This window comes from Populus alba, chromosome 17, assembly GCF_005239225.2.
Source record: "Populus alba chromosome 17, ASM523922v2, whole genome shotgun sequence".
Lineage (NCBI taxonomy): Eukaryota > Viridiplantae > Streptophyta > Magnoliopsida > Malpighiales > Salicaceae > Populus > Populus alba.
This window is the reverse complement of record NC_133300.1, coordinates 20,739,283-20,755,470: the sequence shown is the minus strand read 5'-3', so window position 1 is coordinate 20,755,470 and position 16,188 is coordinate 20,739,283. Positions and strand designations below refer to the sequence as shown.

General features: G+C 32.6%; 2 protein-coding genes across 8 annotated transcripts; both read right to left on the bottom strand.

Annotated features, from left to right (window-relative positions):
* Positions 1-130: 130 nt before the first annotated feature.
* LOC118037139 (pre-mRNA splicing factor SR-like 1) lies at positions 131-5,491 on the bottom strand. 6 transcript variants are annotated; one of them, XM_073405747.1, is made up of 6 exons: positions 3,998-5,448; positions 2,708-2,788; positions 1,424-1,495; positions 1,095-1,322; positions 796-994; positions 131-727 (listed from the first exon to the last, which is right to left on the bottom strand). In XM_073405747.1, the coding sequence occupies exons 1-6, from the start codon at positions 4,283-4,285 to the stop codon at positions 453-455; spliced, it is 1,143 nt and encodes a 380-aa protein (XP_073261848.1). In that variant the 5' UTR covers positions 4,286-5,448; the 3' UTR covers positions 131-452. The 6 variants fall into 6 exon arrangements, 5 of the variants coding, with proteins under 5 accessions (XP_073261848.1, XP_034898926.1, XP_073261847.1 ...); XM_035043035.2 differs by adding an exon at positions 5,456-5,491 and having other exon boundaries at positions 131-1,322; positions 3,998-4,286; XM_073405746.1 differs by adding an exon at positions 5,456-5,486 and having other exon boundaries at positions 131-1,322; positions 3,998-4,291.
* Positions 5,492-6,423: 932 nt separating this feature from the next.
* Positions 6,424-8,543, bottom strand: LOC118037140 (microtubule-destabilizing protein 60). 2 transcript variants are annotated; one of them, XM_035043039.2, is made up of 7 exons: positions 8,414-8,543; positions 8,256-8,312; positions 7,563-7,604; positions 7,382-7,480; positions 7,226-7,285; positions 7,041-7,135; positions 6,424-6,892 (listed from the first exon to the last, which is right to left on the bottom strand). In XM_035043039.2, exons 1-7 carry the CDS (start codon positions 8,444-8,446, stop codon positions 6,748-6,750), a joined length of 531 nt encoding a protein of 176 aa, XP_034898930.1. In that variant the 5' UTR covers positions 8,447-8,543; the 3' UTR covers positions 6,424-6,747. The 2 variants fall into 2 exon arrangements, with proteins under 2 accessions (XP_034898930.1, XP_034898931.1); XM_035043040.2 differs by lacking the exon at positions 8,256-8,312 and having other exon boundaries at positions 8,414-8,508.
* Positions 8,544-16,188: the final 7,645 nt, after the last annotated feature.

Sequence of the window (16,188 nt, the reverse complement as noted above, 5' to 3'; positions counted from 1 at the left end):
AAATTGCTAGAGATACAATAATCTCTTGAATAGAAAGGTATGCCCTTGCAAAGATTCATGGAATTTATATCCTCAAGGAGGAAAATTGTGCCGGGTCAGAAACCACAGAAAAAAGAAAACATATTCGAAATTATGACCAAGAATGTTCTCTTGCGTATTTAATGTAACAAGTTAAATTGGAAAATATCTGAGTTTTTCTGAAACAATTGTACACATGAAACTTAAAAGATAGGTTGGGGCTAATGTGCACGCTGCCCTACAGCTCAACAACACGTACTCAAGTGCTTCCATGAATATCTTTAGCGAAAATCTAGAACCATGACTAGAGAAAGGGGGGGAGTATATAATGGCGACCATTTTCTTGATTCAAACAGAAATTTGGCCTGGCTAAAGACCTTATTGATACAGCTGATGTGACAGCCACTGAAGCTACTGTTTGAAGATTAAACTACCTACCTCCAAGTAGAACCACCGAGTCTAAAAACCTCTTCACCATCATTATCCCTCCGAGGAACCCTTTCCAGGCCAGCATCCCCTTTCTGATCACTAAGATCACCATAAAGATCTTTGAGCTTAGCCAGATTGCTAGGCGCAGATGTCTTATCCTTGTTTCCATCCCTTTGAGAAGTTGGATGGCGATCAAATGGTGATGCGCCAGCTTGCGAGCTTCGGCTCCTGCTCCTGCTGCGACTCCTGCTTCGACTGTGGCTTCTATAAGAACTACTTTCTCTATAATGCCTACTTCTGTCATGGCTGCTCCGTTCAGAATCCCTTCTGCTTTCCCTATCAGTGTACCTGGAACTTCTATCATAATCATACCTTCTGTCTCTATCCCTTTTCCGATCCCTGTCTCTGTCCAGGCTCTGATCCCAATCCCTTTCATGATCCCAGTCCCTTTCTCTCTGCTGATCCCTATACCGAACCCTGTCCCTCTCTCTATCCTGATCATGGTCTCGGTCCCTTTCCCTACCCCTATCACGATCCCGATCCTGATCTGAATATTCTTTATCAGAATATTCACGACTCTGGCCGAGTTGACTTCGTGGATCATCACTGGTTCTGTCATAGGAGGGTGGAGGTATTGTGCGACGAACAGGAGACAAATCCCTGGTTGATGCACGATGAGGAGCACGCTGACCAAAAGAGACTGAAAGCGCTGCCTTCACAGATGGTGGCCGGTGTGCCGTATCGTCAGATCCATGACGGTTTCCATCCCCTGTTGAACCAGAGATTTTTGTTGGTAGCTTCAACTTCTCCAGATTCGATGTGATCTGCCGCATGACAGGAACAGGAATACGGGGGAAAAGGGTATCAAAGTAGTACTGCAAGAGAAAAACATGACATCAGTATCCCTTTTGGCCTGCAAGGAAGGATAACAGAACCTGAAAATACTACAAGGAATTAGAGATTGTTTCAACCTGACCTGTCCGAGAAGCAAATCACGCACATATACACCCATTGTCGTCTTCCTTCCACTAGTTCCTGGAGAAAATTCCTGAAATATAAAGAGAAACTTAAGCAGCTGATGGAAAAGGACATGCACATCATGTCAAAAAACCCATGAAGTTTGTGAAGTTGTCAGGTTTGACTTGTAGCATGAATGCATTTATTAACAGTGGCAGTGCAAGGGAAGATGGAATTAGCTAGACAACTACTAGGTTATGGTAAAAAGTGAATACTTGAATAGAAAGACCAGATCTGGGAAAGCAGGATCTACTAGAATTTTCACGTATTAGAAATGGAAGTTTTTCAATCAACCAATCCAAACAGAAGCTAACGGATCTCCTAAATTCATTTGATGTTTGGATCAAAAGTTCTCAGCAAGCTACTCAACAAGCACAGGGGTTGAAGTAAATTACAAAGTGCTCTTTTGCATTATACATGTGAGCAACTGCAGGACAAACAAGAAACACGTGCAAATGGTATCCCCCGTTATAAGTACATTCAACAAGCAATTAGAGCTGCTAGTTGTTCTATTCAAGTAATAGCTGCTTTGCCAGTTTCATCATAAACTTTTCACCATCTAAAGAACCATCAGATATGAGCACCACAAATTTTGTATCTGAAAAGCAATTGGTGAAAACCAACAGCATTCTTTTTTACCACGTTTTTATTTATAGCTAAAATTTATTGCAGAAGAGCTAACTAAGAGTTTGTCCATCTCTATGTATGTAGCTTATTTGTGTTCGTAGACAGTTACCCTAAACAAAAGGCCACATGCTGCATCTCTAGTTCAAAGAATAAAGACCACATACTGCATCTCTAGTTCAAAGAATACAGAGCACAGCAATTGCAATCATCGCTTCACCTATAAAATGCATTCTAAATAAAATTGGACGATATCAACGCCTGTTATAAGTTATTGTTGAAGTTGAATACCCCTCCTCCACCAACCACTATAGGACTTTGAAATAATAAAAAAATAAAAAATTCCAACAATGGCATTTGACTTGTATTAACTAAGCAACCACACAGATCACTACAGAAGATTTTTTTTTTTTTGCAAAATTCAGATGTGGAAGAAATCTTAAGCACAATTATTGAGGATTCAATTCCACAAACAAAAAAGTTTCTAGAGTCAGATTGAGTTGTAACCTGCAACTAACACTTTCAAGAATCAGAAGGAATCAATTTGCAATATAGTATACATAGGTGCCTGAGAGAAATTTGAGATGTAGTGCATGAAAAGATACAGAGAAGTAAGTACCTCATCGTCTTTAATATATGGTTCGAACCAATTCCACAGTGTCTTTGGATCCCCAGCATATCTCAGGTAGAGGAACCCAACCTGCAAACAAATTTGGGGACATCAATCAAACACAAAGCTAAGATAAAGCAGTCCCTATGCTGACCAGTACATTCTGCAAATCAAGCAGAGAGAGAAGAAAAAATGTGTAAATGCAGGTAAATGTGAACCAAGCTTTGATGCCAAAGGGATAAGGGATCTCTATCCTTATTTCAAAGAACCAACTCGTGGTCAATAGAAGTGGGCAGCAAAATGCCAGTTCTGGTTTTCCAATGATTAGCGAATAGTAACAACAACAGTCGAAGTAGCAGCAAGTGACATTGGGTTAAAAGACAACTAACAGCATTGAATCATGATTAAAACAGTCAACAGACAGTATTGATTCACGATTAAAAAGCCTAGGAGTGAGAATAAAAAAATAAGACACCCCAAACCTTAATTTTGCGAAATCTGCTCAGCAAAGCAAGGGCAGATTATGTAGGAGTGAGAAAGTCATAGCAACTCAAAGAAACAAGAACACCTCAACCTTGGTTTGGAGAGATCTGCTATGAAAAACAAGGACATTATCATGTGTGATGTGTAAATCAGAACAGAGATTTTAAATGTTATGAAAATTCAGATATGACAATGTTATGCCCATTACCTCGTAATTTCTCAGCAGTTCACACACCAGAAAAGTAGTTAAAAAGCCCTTATGAGTGGAGCTCAACTCTTAAAAAATTATACATTCAATATTTTGCAGTTTATAGAACAATGTTAATCAAGTTGCATTGAAAATTTAAATTTCCTTCGTGTAGTTAATGTACAATGCCAAATCACTCCCTGAGATGTAACAAAATCATTGACACCAACCAAAAGTTCCCAAATTTGATAAAATCCTCCTCAAGTTTCCAAAAATTGGTAAAATTAGGTATAACACTAAATAGAAAAGATAAAAATGAGTAAAGGCCTTAAAAAATTGAAAAGACATGAGCTAAAGCTGAGGCCCACATAAGACAACCTATGACTACAAAACTAAACCCCATCATCCATGTCTTACAAACCAAAAATCCTTTTGAATTCACGTTGCTTCCGCAAATGAAATGACCTTGTAAATACACATAATATAAGAGAGAAGATAAAATTGATATGCAAGCAAGCATTTCTCAAATTCAATAATGATCATCCAGTGAAGCATGTGAGTAAATATCCAAGCATCAGGAATTTACAACCAACTCATGGAAAACAAAAATCAGGGTATGGCACAATTACCGCTCTGATATAAGGAGAATCCTTGTGCTTTAGCAGACCATGCATTTGTTTGACAGTGAGTTTCATGGTGAAGAACTTGTATAGAAGGCAAAAGGAAGTAGATGGACCACGGCAGTTGCCAGTCATCCATGGCTCAACATGATCAACTTGATTGTATATTTCATCTATCACTTCATGGTATGTCTTTAATCGATAAAGCTCCTTAAAGTAATCTGATGATAGTATGTTCATACAAAGGACCTTCTCTAACAGCGAATCTATTGGTTTCCCATTTGTCTGTATCTCCATACTGTACTAAACAAATCCAAGCACTCCTGAGTTTAATAGAATTGAAACAACTGCTTATATTCTCAACTAATTATCATTTAATCAAAGTTTCTCAAACTGCACTCCAAAAACATAAATAAAATCATGAAGTTAACAGCATGAAACAAAAACAATCAATAACAAGAAACAGAATGCAAAACCAACAAGCTACAAGTTCCATTTGGTGGGACTATAAATGTGTACCAAAATCATAGTTTGCATCTTTAGCTTCATTGATAAGTCAACAAATCCAAAAGCTTAATCAAAACATATTTTTAATTAAAAAGTTCCTAAGAAGTCAATAAAACTCAAGTTCTGATAGACTTCTTTAATCTTTTTAAATAAATTCCAAAGCTCGTAATTGAGCCGGGAACCTAAAAACACCTATTTCTTTACTAAACCAATACATTTAACAAAATTAACCCATAAGAAGCAAAATCCCATGAAACTAAGCAACAAAACCAAACCCTGGACTGCTACCAAAAAACACGTCAGATTGTAGCGTGAACTAATTCAAATATTTCACCCAATTGTGCGTGTCTAGCATATTTTTCACAGTAGCAGGATCACTATAACTGAATCCATTTAGTTCGCCACCATATAGCTCAACGGTTACCTGCTTGTTCAACACTATACTTCAATTCTGCTCTTCGAAAAAGAAAATCAGCTCTAACAATTCGGTCTCTGTCTAACAAAACAACTGGAAATTTTTCAAAAAAGTAGGCATGCGATGTACAAAAAGCTCATGCCCTTCTTTATCTCTAAATATAGGATGTCTTAACCATCCAATAGCTATTCCATACCCAAGCTAACAAACTTCAACAAAACAAAAGATCCATACATCTCAAGCATGCATCTTTAGCTTCATTGAGAAGCCAAAAATCCCTTTTCCCTACTAAAACAATCAATAACATGAAAAAAGAAGAAGCAAACCCAACAATTCTATTTAGTACCCTAAACTGAAATCTTCTAAAGTTTGGATCTTCACCTTCATCAAGGACCCATCAAACCAAAAAAAAAAACCCAAAATCTCAAATAACCAAAACAGCAACTATATTACACAAGGGTCAGCTAAATCAAGAAATGGTTTTTTTTTTTTTTTCAATGCAGCTAGAACTGTAAATCTTAGGATAAAATAGGGTTTGTAAGTACCTGAAAAGGGAGAGGAAAATTGAGTAGATAGAATCGAAAATGTTTACGATCTTTGATGAGTTTCTGGATTCGGAGAGAAGAAATCAAATCAATGAAGAAACCTAATTGGAAATTATTTTTTTTCCCCTAAAGAGAAAGCAGCCTCCCTCTTATTGTCTTCTTCATCGTCAATGAAAGTTGGGTCCTTTCATGAACCGACGTTAGTTATAAAGGCCTATTTACGCCCAAATACATGCGCACACACGCATTGTTTGAACTTTTTTTTTTTTTTTTAATTAACATAATGTTTGAATGAAATTAACAATCTTATTTAAACAAACTTTAAAGTTTAAATATTCTTCTAATTCCAATAATTTGCAAAATGTTGCTTTTTGATTCTCGTAAAAGATTCATAGCATGCTTCATAATCTAAGTCTTTGATGAAGAACGAAGCACGAACAACATTAACTAAGAAAGACAAAGCTGATGATCTCTGAAATTCTTTTCATTAGTTTTATTTTCAAAATATAATTATGAATTCTGGTATATTTTTGTTAGAGATTTATAACTTCTTAAATTAGTTAGAAAATAATCTTTATAAGAAGGTAAAATCAGAATTCTCAAATAAATAAATAAAAACACAAGCTTTTATTGTTTAGCTGATCCCATCAACACATTCCTTTAAATTTTTCTTTTTAAAGAAAAATTTATGTTGATGGGATCATTGCAAATCTTTATTTCTTCTCGATCCTTTGACTTATTTTTACAAATTTTTATTTTATTTTTATTTTAAAAAGTTGCGTTGTTGGAAAGGCCACCAGAGTAAAATTTTTGTTGGTTGCACAACAAAAATATGCTAGTTCCCGATTTTTTCTTCCAAATGTGCTAGTTTGCAAGATTTTTTTTTTACTCTGCTATTATTTAAAATAAATAAAAAAACCCAAAATGGCTAAAAGAATTATAGTCTACTTTGATAATTCATTCCCGGCAAAATAAAATGAAGTGCTTAATTGGGCATGCACGACGATACTGCTAAAAGACAGAAAAGAGGGTGACTTGCTTTTTAATAGTACAAAACGAAGTACAATATCCGCCTTATTGGTAAGCAAAACCCCCCATTGAAAAGGACTTTCAGCTATGAAAAAGCGACTACTTACACCCACTACAAGAGCTATCACATGATCTAAACAGTAAACACTATCAACACTCCAAAAGTCCAAATTATACAAGACTAACTTGGACAGCATGAAGAAATTAGCAGCACAGAGAGAATACTCCACTCTCCTTTTTCCCCTACAAATCATGGCAATTATTTAATTAACAGGCTTCCAGGCATGATCATGGGGATGAGCATGTTCAAAGTAGTAGTAAAGTTCATCCTCAGGGATGCAGCTCCAACACTTGCTGTTCACCATGTGGAAACTTGGCTCTCTAGGAACTGTCAATGGCCTGCTTGATCTGCACCAAAGATAGAGATCAACCTGTTTGATATCCCACAATGCTCTAGCTAATGGTTTTAGCCTTGGGCAGCAGATATAGATCAACTTAGCCTCTTTCGACTATTGCATGAGCTTGAACTGAACAAATTTCTGTCAAGTTTCTTTACCTTTGGGGAAAGAAAGGTCTGTCAAAGTAAGGCATCAATTGAGCTCTTGGAACCATCTCCTTCCTCATCATACGAACCTCTTCTTCTTCTATGATCTGCACACAATTTCATTAGCAGGATCAATGTTATGTGTAATTGATGTAATTCTCTCTTGCACCATGAAAAAATGGGCACTAGCTTGATACCTTTTGTATCCTCTCTATTTGCCTCTTCTGTTGCTCATTCATATATATCTTGGTTGCCACCTGAAATCATAAATAGTTCAAAGAAAAGATTGGAAAATCAGAATAAACATTGAAAAGCAGGATGCTTTTGTGCAGAGATGGAATCAAGTTGCTTACAGAATAGTTGAACATGGCACGTTTGAGAGCTCTTTGTCCAGTGTGGAGTTTGAATTCTTGGGGCTTCGTGTTTTCTTTTGCAAGGGGTTTTGGGGCAACCTATAGCATGATTATGGATTCAGCACAGTAAAAAATACCCAGATTGATGAGAGAATTAATAAGGTGTAGAGATCCATTTTACCTTGGATTTGTCATAAAGCGGATCCTTGAGATCATCTTTCGCCTGTGAAAATATATTCCAAGCTATTACTCATAGAAAATATATGTGTAGGCAAGAAAATAAATTTTGGTGACAATGATCTGCATTGGGATACACCTTTTCACCTAATAATTACTTCATGCTTAAAATGGAAAAAAGGGCGTGAAGCAGCAACATTTGAAACGAAAGGCAATACTCCAAACTCCAAAACATTCTTTGAGAAGAACTTCTCAAAAGGAGATGACCTTTTTGACATGCAAAGTGACAAAAATCATTAAAAGAAGACTCTTTTTCCTCTTTCTACATCTTTTCCCAGCAAAATGTAGCTTTCAATGACTAATGATTTGTTCCTGGAAAGAGGCAGGGCTGCTGGTAAAGTATCTGTCATGTCGGCTGGGAACATAGCATTTGCTTCAAAAGAGTGTTTTGGTTAAAACTTGGAGGTTGTTAAGAGGGGAAAGAGAAGTTACGAGGTTGTTATCTTTAAGTAAGCTAACGTGATTAAGAGGATCCGTTAGACTTGAGACTTAAGACACTGACTTTGAAGTCAATGATTGGATACTGAAAAATGCATGATCCTTGATGAAAGAAAAATCCTAAATCCTATTCTCGAAAGGCTTAATTTTGCTTTCTTGTGAGAACTAGCTAGTTGAGGTGCAAGGAATGTCATCTCACCATTCCTCTAGCAGCATTGCTCCACGATGCAGATTGTGAGCTAGCCTTAACAAGCTTCTAAAGAAATGTAATAACACACATTAAGAAAATAATTATGGAAGTGGAAAAAAAAAAAGAAACATAGAAGATATAGCACATATAGCTAGCTAGCTAGCAACCTTAAGAGCAGATTTTGTGTGTGCTTTCTCCATGGTTAATCAATTAGCTAGTTATAAGCTCTGACTGCTGCTGCTGCGGGTACAATTGAATTGAATGAAACATAACTGAATCGAAGAGAATTTATAGAGTAAAAAAGTTCGAAGTTTGGAGATTAGTAATTGTCTGTGTCCTTTTTTGATCTGTTGCTACATCACAAACATGCTCAAGCATTTTGTTAAGCTCTCATGCACCAAACTTTCTGATTAAATCTCCCTCTCATGCATGCACATTTGTCATACCTGACTACATGTTCCTTCAAATCTCCTCTTCTATTAATCAAGAGCTTAATCCTTCTCACATTCATATTAACCTATTAAAGAGCTGACTTAATTACATAATCATTGTTATAATTAGTCTTGGCTATAATGTTATAGCTCAGTTAATCATGTGTCATGAAATATTCTGGTTTTAGTGAGCAAATTAGCTCCTAGGCTAGCTTAATTGAGTTAGTTGCTAAGTAATATCCGATTATCAATGTATATAGAAAATGTTGACCCAAAGAGAAAATTTACTTCGAAAATTTCAGGTAGTACGTACATGGTATAAGTTTGCTAGAAAATTTTGACCAGAAAATAAAATTGTGCCAAAGGGAGAGAGAGTAGTTTAGTACTTGAGATTTGATGTTTTAAGACTCGTCTATACCTGTTTCTTTTTTAAATCTTTTTAATTTGGTCTCACTCAAGATCCCTCTATATATATACTTGCAGTTTGAGTTTCTTGGGATTTTTTTTTTCTTTTGAAGGTGTTATAGATTAAAGCAAGATATAAAAAGAGACAGTTTTTGGCCGGTGTAATACCTCCGAAAGGAATTCCAAATAACATTTTTAAGGTGATGCCTATGTATTTCAATAATATGTAGTTATTAATCCAATTTAGTTTAACATGTAAATTCGAGAAATTTGAGTCTCAAAACATGTTCTAGTTAAGTTTTTAATTTGAAATTGGATTTACTATTGATCTAATTAAATTAAAAATGGCCTAATAGATTGATCTATAAAAAGATCTTATTAAATTCATATGTGTTTAGATCTAGTATATAGTTAAGTTCAAGAGAGAATTGGGTTTGATATTTTGTCAGATTTCTTTACTATGAGTTTTAGTCTTTATTAAGCTTCTATAATGGATTTTCTTTCTCTTGAGCTTTAATCAATTCATCAACTTGAATATAACTCTAGGAACGTGACTGTTCCCTTTAAAACTTTGATTCTATTTTATATATTGTTTAATATCCAATTAATTAAAAAAAAGATTATTCCTAATATCTAAAATTTAGCTCAATAATATCCTTGCATGTCAGACTTTAAAAAATATTATGGCTAGAGAATATTACATGTTGTTTGTAAAAAGTATCAAATATTCGCACTGGTGGCTGCTGGCTCGGTGGTGATACAAGAAGCAATGACTTGGTCGAGACGTCGTTGAATTGACTCAAAATACAATACCATTGATTTATGTCACTTCCATACAGGTTATGACCATCTAAAAAGAGAGGAAAAAGGGTAGTTAATCACCCACTTTCAGGTATTTCTTGTTAAAGCCGTTATCCAACCAAGGCAGAAGCTTACAAGGTTTTGATTTAATGAAGGCAAAAAACATGATTAGAGGTTGTTTAGTTAATCTGACTTTAATTACATCTTAAGGGTAAGAGGCATGTCATGTGTTTAGTTAGGTCATGAATCGAAGATTAACCTACTGAGGGCAATGCTTTTTATTGAAGTCTTGGTCGGGAAACCTCTTCGAAAAACAATAGTGCTGTTGATGAACTTTTTAACTAAACTAATCGATCAATGGATAGTGCTTAACTTGGTCTTGAAGAATTGGCTCTCTTTTAGGGTTTTGGTGCTCGATGTAACTTGTTAGGAAACTCTTTTCATGTGTTGGTTGGAGAATCATAGGTTGCTTCTTGAAGATGCATCACACAGTACTTTTGGCAGAAAGTGCTAGTTGTTTAGAGGTCAACAAGGAGGAAGGAGGGGGGAGCTTAGAAGGAAACAAATCAATGGCATAAACGCAATAAAAAGAAAAACAAAGGTCAAAACAAACATCCACAAACCATAATTTTTATTTAAAACAACATAATAAACAACACCCAAAAGCGAACATAAATACCCAACATAGCATCCCAAGGCAAAAACAAAAAAGCAAAGGAAAAAAAAAGAGCAGCATTGATCATTGTTCATATAAATGAGCATAAAAGTTAATTTTTGCATTAATTAAAAGAGTTGGTGGGAAACATGGTGGAAATGGGAGTAGTACTCGTCAACTACTTCTAGCTTATCAGCAATGGGATTCAGTAGTTCGCTAATTTAGATGATGCGAAGAGATGGAACTGGTAAACAAAATTTTGAAGAGAGCGTTTTTTTTTAAAAAATTCAATTTTTTTTAATTAAAATTTAATATGTTTTGTATGTTTTGAATTATTTTAATGTGTTGACATTAAAAATAAATTTTAAAAAATAAAAAAATATTATTAACATGTATTTTGGTATAAAAAATTATTTGAAAAACAACCGCTACTATATTATCAAAAATATCGATGGCACAACTCAAATTTATAATTAGAACAATCATAAAATCAATGCTTATCTTGACATAGGTATAAGATTTTTAAAAGTATCATTATTTCTTAAAATTACATAGAAGATAATTAATCAGGAAATTAAATATCCGAAGCTTATCAGAAATTCATTCAGTACTACAAGCTTATTCAAAGTAATGGCTTTAATGGCAGGTATTTTGTATAATCCCTTTTGAAAAAGGTATCAATAAGTATAGTTATGATTGCTTTTTTAAAATATTTTTTTATTTAAAAAAATATTAAAATATTTTTTTTTTATTTTTTAAAAAATTATTTTTAACGTTTCAAAATGATTGGGAAATATAAAAAAAATATTAATTTGAAATAAAAAAAAAAAAAAAAATTAAATTTTTTAAAATATATAAACAAACAGAACATTTAATTGGTCTCAAACCTATTTTGATTATCTCGCTTAGGTATGTAATATATTAATGGATTCTCAATCAAATTCTATAATAATAGTTTAAGTTATTAAAGATTTATTAATTTATTAAAATCTTTCATGTCACGGGGTAAAACAAACTATATAAAAAAAAAGAGAGTAAAGAATTTGTGTTTTTTACATGCATGACCAGCTCAGCCTAGTCATGAATTCATCTACTAAATTATTTATATTTTACCAAATCAATTTTCTAAATGGATAAAAAAAACTTGGCTGGGCTTGGTTTCATGCCCATAAATTATAGGGTTTTATATTCATGCCTACATGAATATAAAAACACGGGCTAATAGCCCTATTATTACGAAGGCTTTCAAAAGCCCATAAATTAAAAAAAAAAAAAAACAAACCGAGACTAGTTTAAATTACAAAACTGACCAGCTATTTGAAAGAAAAGCCCAGACACAAACCCCCAAGAAAGGCATTGGTAGCCCACTCGTGATAGATTTGCTTACCATTCCTTGTTGCCATAAAAACTCTGAGCATGAAGAAATCTCCATTGCATTCTTTCTATAGCATAATGTCATTTGATTCTCAACAGTATAAGCTCCAATTCTTCCAAAAACGAGATAGAGATCAATAAATTAATTTAACGTCTTCTTTTTGTTGTTGGGGGAGGCATGATCCTCTCTCATTCTCCACATCATCACCACACTGATGTTCTCTTTGTTTGGAACGATGAAGGATAGATGAAAGAGGATGGACAAAAGAAGAAGAAGATGAAGATGAATTGATAATTTCCTTGCTTGACGCCATTGACGATGACCTATGAAAGAAAGGAAGAATCATTCTCATCTTTCTTGGTTTCAAAAATAAAATAAAAATGCAATTCCTCCAATAGTTGTCGTTTGAATAATTATTTGATTTTTTTTCTCATTACCCCGTTGATTTTTTTACCTAATATACTAAAAAAATACAATTAAATAATAAAAATAGGTCTAAAATAAAGTTTTCGCTAGAAAGAAATAGGCTTAATTAAGAAAATCACAAATGCTATTAAATGAATAATAAAAATATAACTTGGGTGACTTATTTTCTTTAAAAAAATATCTCAAAAAATGGGAAAATTGCTCGAATAATTACCTAGTCTTCGAATTTAAAAAAAAAATATGCTATCCAAATTTGTCTAATAATCCATTTTTTTGTTTTTAGCAGTGACTCCTACCTACATCCGTCCCTTTCCCTTTCCTTCCTGCCATCTAATTTCTCCATCATCCTAACAAGTATATCCTCAAAATAAATGCGAGTCCTTTCCAACTCCCGCAACAAATTTGGGTGTTTTGTATGAATAATGTATAAGATTTAAAAGCTAAATGACTAAAAATAATTAATAACTTCCTTTAAATTTGTAATTGGTATCCAATTCACACTCCAATATTCTTATTCTCATTCTCAGACCATTAAAAATAATAGTTACAAAACCTTGCCTAGCCTAGCCGACGAGGCAACTTAGTTATGCACTGACTTCAGATTTGATCTTTACTTGTATTTTATATCAAGCGGTATTTGAAGTTAATCTGGTCAAATTTAATTAAATTTTGATTCACCCTATTAAAATTTATATGAGATTTGATTTGAATTTATTTTAGAAAATTCAAAATGATTATATATTATTTATTTATTTATTTTAAATCTTGAAATGGCACTATTTAAATTGATACAAGTAAACTTGCTCAGCATTGTTGATCCATTCAATTTATAACCTACACTTTAACCATGTTATAGAAAAAAATATGTGTTTGTTTATATAAACCTCGTTTTTGTTTATATGTTTTTCAAAGTATTTTTAAAATTTTTTATTTTTTTTTGTTTCAAATTAGTTTTTTTTTTTTTAATTTTTAAATTGATTTGAGATGTTGATGTTAAAAATAAATTTTAAAAAATAAAAAAAATATTATTTAAATGTTTTTTTATATATTTTTACGTGTTAAATTAGCCAAGTTGGCCACGAGACAAAATAAATAAAATATATTGCTATCCTCCATGTAGCAGTTGGGCACACGGACAAAACGAAAAATCTTGCTATCCTCCATGTAGATTCAGGGGTCCATCGGCTGCCACAAATAGCACGTCGTTTTGGTTTAATTACCACTCTTGACCTCATAGTATACTAAAAAAGCCTTTTGATAATATACCAACAGGAGGAAGATGCCATTGCCAGGTCTGCTATGTTTGTAAAATAAAGAAGGCAGCCCACAGATTTCTGGTTCATAGCCTCGTCATCCTCCTCTGTCATTGATTGCCTGCCACAGTGCTCATGAAACAATTGAGGATAGATCATAGATATATGAGCTGCTTTCTTATCAACCCTTCCTTACTCAGCATCCACATGGAGCTCTCATCATGCACCGACCCATATTCTTCACTGAATATATATATATATATATATATATATATATATATATATATATATATATATATATATATATATCAACTTGTGGTTAGGGATACCTTTCCGTTTCATTAAAAACAGAGCATTCAAATTCATGAATTTATTATTCACGTGCTCATGAACTCAATTAATTTCTTTTTTTCATAAGAATTCATTAGCTAACTTTATCTCACTCCCATTATGGGGTCTGGTTTTTTTTTTTTTTTATATATATAAATATTTATTACTGAGATCTATAAGTTATTCAAGGATACATAAAATAATAACATATTAACAAACGAAAAACAATGTCATTTTTAACTAGTCATGCTTAACGTAGATTACATTTTTCATAAATTTAAGAAATTATATGTTTAACCCTTAAAATTTTTCAGTTTATTTATAATTTAATTCTTCCATCAATTTTATGTTGTTTTCTAACGAATAATTTAATTATATGTATTACGAGAAAAACAGAAGGTGGAGATTTTGATTAGAAAAGAAATTTTTTTAAAAACAAACAACTATTATATTAATACTTGTTAGGATTGATCAAAGGAATATTTAATTATTTATAGAGCTGTAGAGATCGATTAATTAGTGAAAAAAACGATAAAAAAAAAAAAATACTTTTGGAATCCTGCTGGGGGGAGCATTTCATTGTCTGCCACACCTCGAAAACATCCCATGCTTAGGTGATGGATACCATTCGGGCTTAAACCCTAATTTTATCTCTCTATTAGTTGAGATATTTGAGCTCCATCCCCCATCAACCCTACTCAGCATTAACCAACCACATTACTTACTTTTAATTAAAATGAAGGACCATATCAAAAAAAAATAGAAAAAAATAAAATGAAATTAAGTTCAAGTGGGATCGATGAAGTTTCGAGTTTGGACTTTCAAGTGCTAGATTTTTAGCTTGAAGTGAGCCAATAGATTGTTTGAAATGAAAATTCATAGAATCACAATTCTTTTTGTATTTATTAAACTCAATTCAAAAGATTATTTCGGTGTAAAGATATAGCTAACTCTTTTTTTAAAAAAAATAAAATTAATGGGTTTTAACCAAATAATAAACTTAGGTTTTTTAATTCTCTTATATATTTTTTTTATATATATGATTCTAGTTTATGTTAATTAAATCAAATTTTATACATCAAAACTATACTTACATTTTTAATCCATTTTAAAATAAATCAAATATTAAACCTGAACTGGAAAATTGCAAAATTCTATTACATGGATTTTCCAATTCATAGCATTCCTTGTGTTTTTCTTAGAAGGCCCCCGTTTTTATTTAGAAGAGGTGATAGATACCATTAGCTAGGGCTTAGCAAAAAGCCGAAAACACAATCCCATTTATAGAAAAATCCAAGGAAATAAAATCGGTAGAGGAAAGATGCTTTTTTTTTTCTTTTTGGATGATAACAAATGCCAAAACACGCTAAATTGTTCATTAGGTGAATTAAAATGGTGCAGGAGGATGTGATATTAATTATTTTTTAAAATATTTTATTTAAAAATATATAAAAATAATTTTTTATTTTTTATATTGTATATAAAAATATCTAAAAATAAAAAAAATAATTTCAAACAGAAAAAAAAAAAAAAAAAAAATGATTTTTACCGCAAAAATAAATACCCCTAAATAATCAACAGACAAGTTGGAATTTCTTTTTCATCAAAATTTCTTTTTTAAATTCAACTATAAAAAATATCCATACATCAATTTGCACATCAATTAAGTGTGCCTGTTTAGCACTAATTTCACTCACCGTGAAAAGAATAAAAAATAATACTTTTGAATTCAAACGACAAAGTTTAAACCTAAAATGAAATGCATTGTAAAAAATTCTCTAAATCTAACTACACATCTATATATCTATTGTATTTAAAGAATTTAATAAATTAAATTCTAATTTCAATATCCAAAATAAAAGATTTTAAATACATAATAAACTCATCAATCGACCGACCAAACCCCTTAAATAAAGAAAAACTTAAATTTATCCTTCCAAAAAAAAAAAAAAAATCCCACACAAATGACAAAAGTAAATTATATATATATATATTATATATTATATATATTTTTTATTCAGATTTTCCATGAGATTGGGTGGGGTTCAAGTGGCAACTTATTAGCCAACCAGTGGGCCAGATGTTTCCTACCACGCAAAAGCTAAATTCACTGCACAACGACACCAACATTCCTCCAAAGTACAGCAACACACCGAAGCTTCCTCCACACCCCTCACTAATCATCACCGCCGATCAAGAGTAAATTATAAGTTAGTCCCTATACTTTCAAAATAAGAATAAATTAGTCTATCTAGTTTGAGAAACT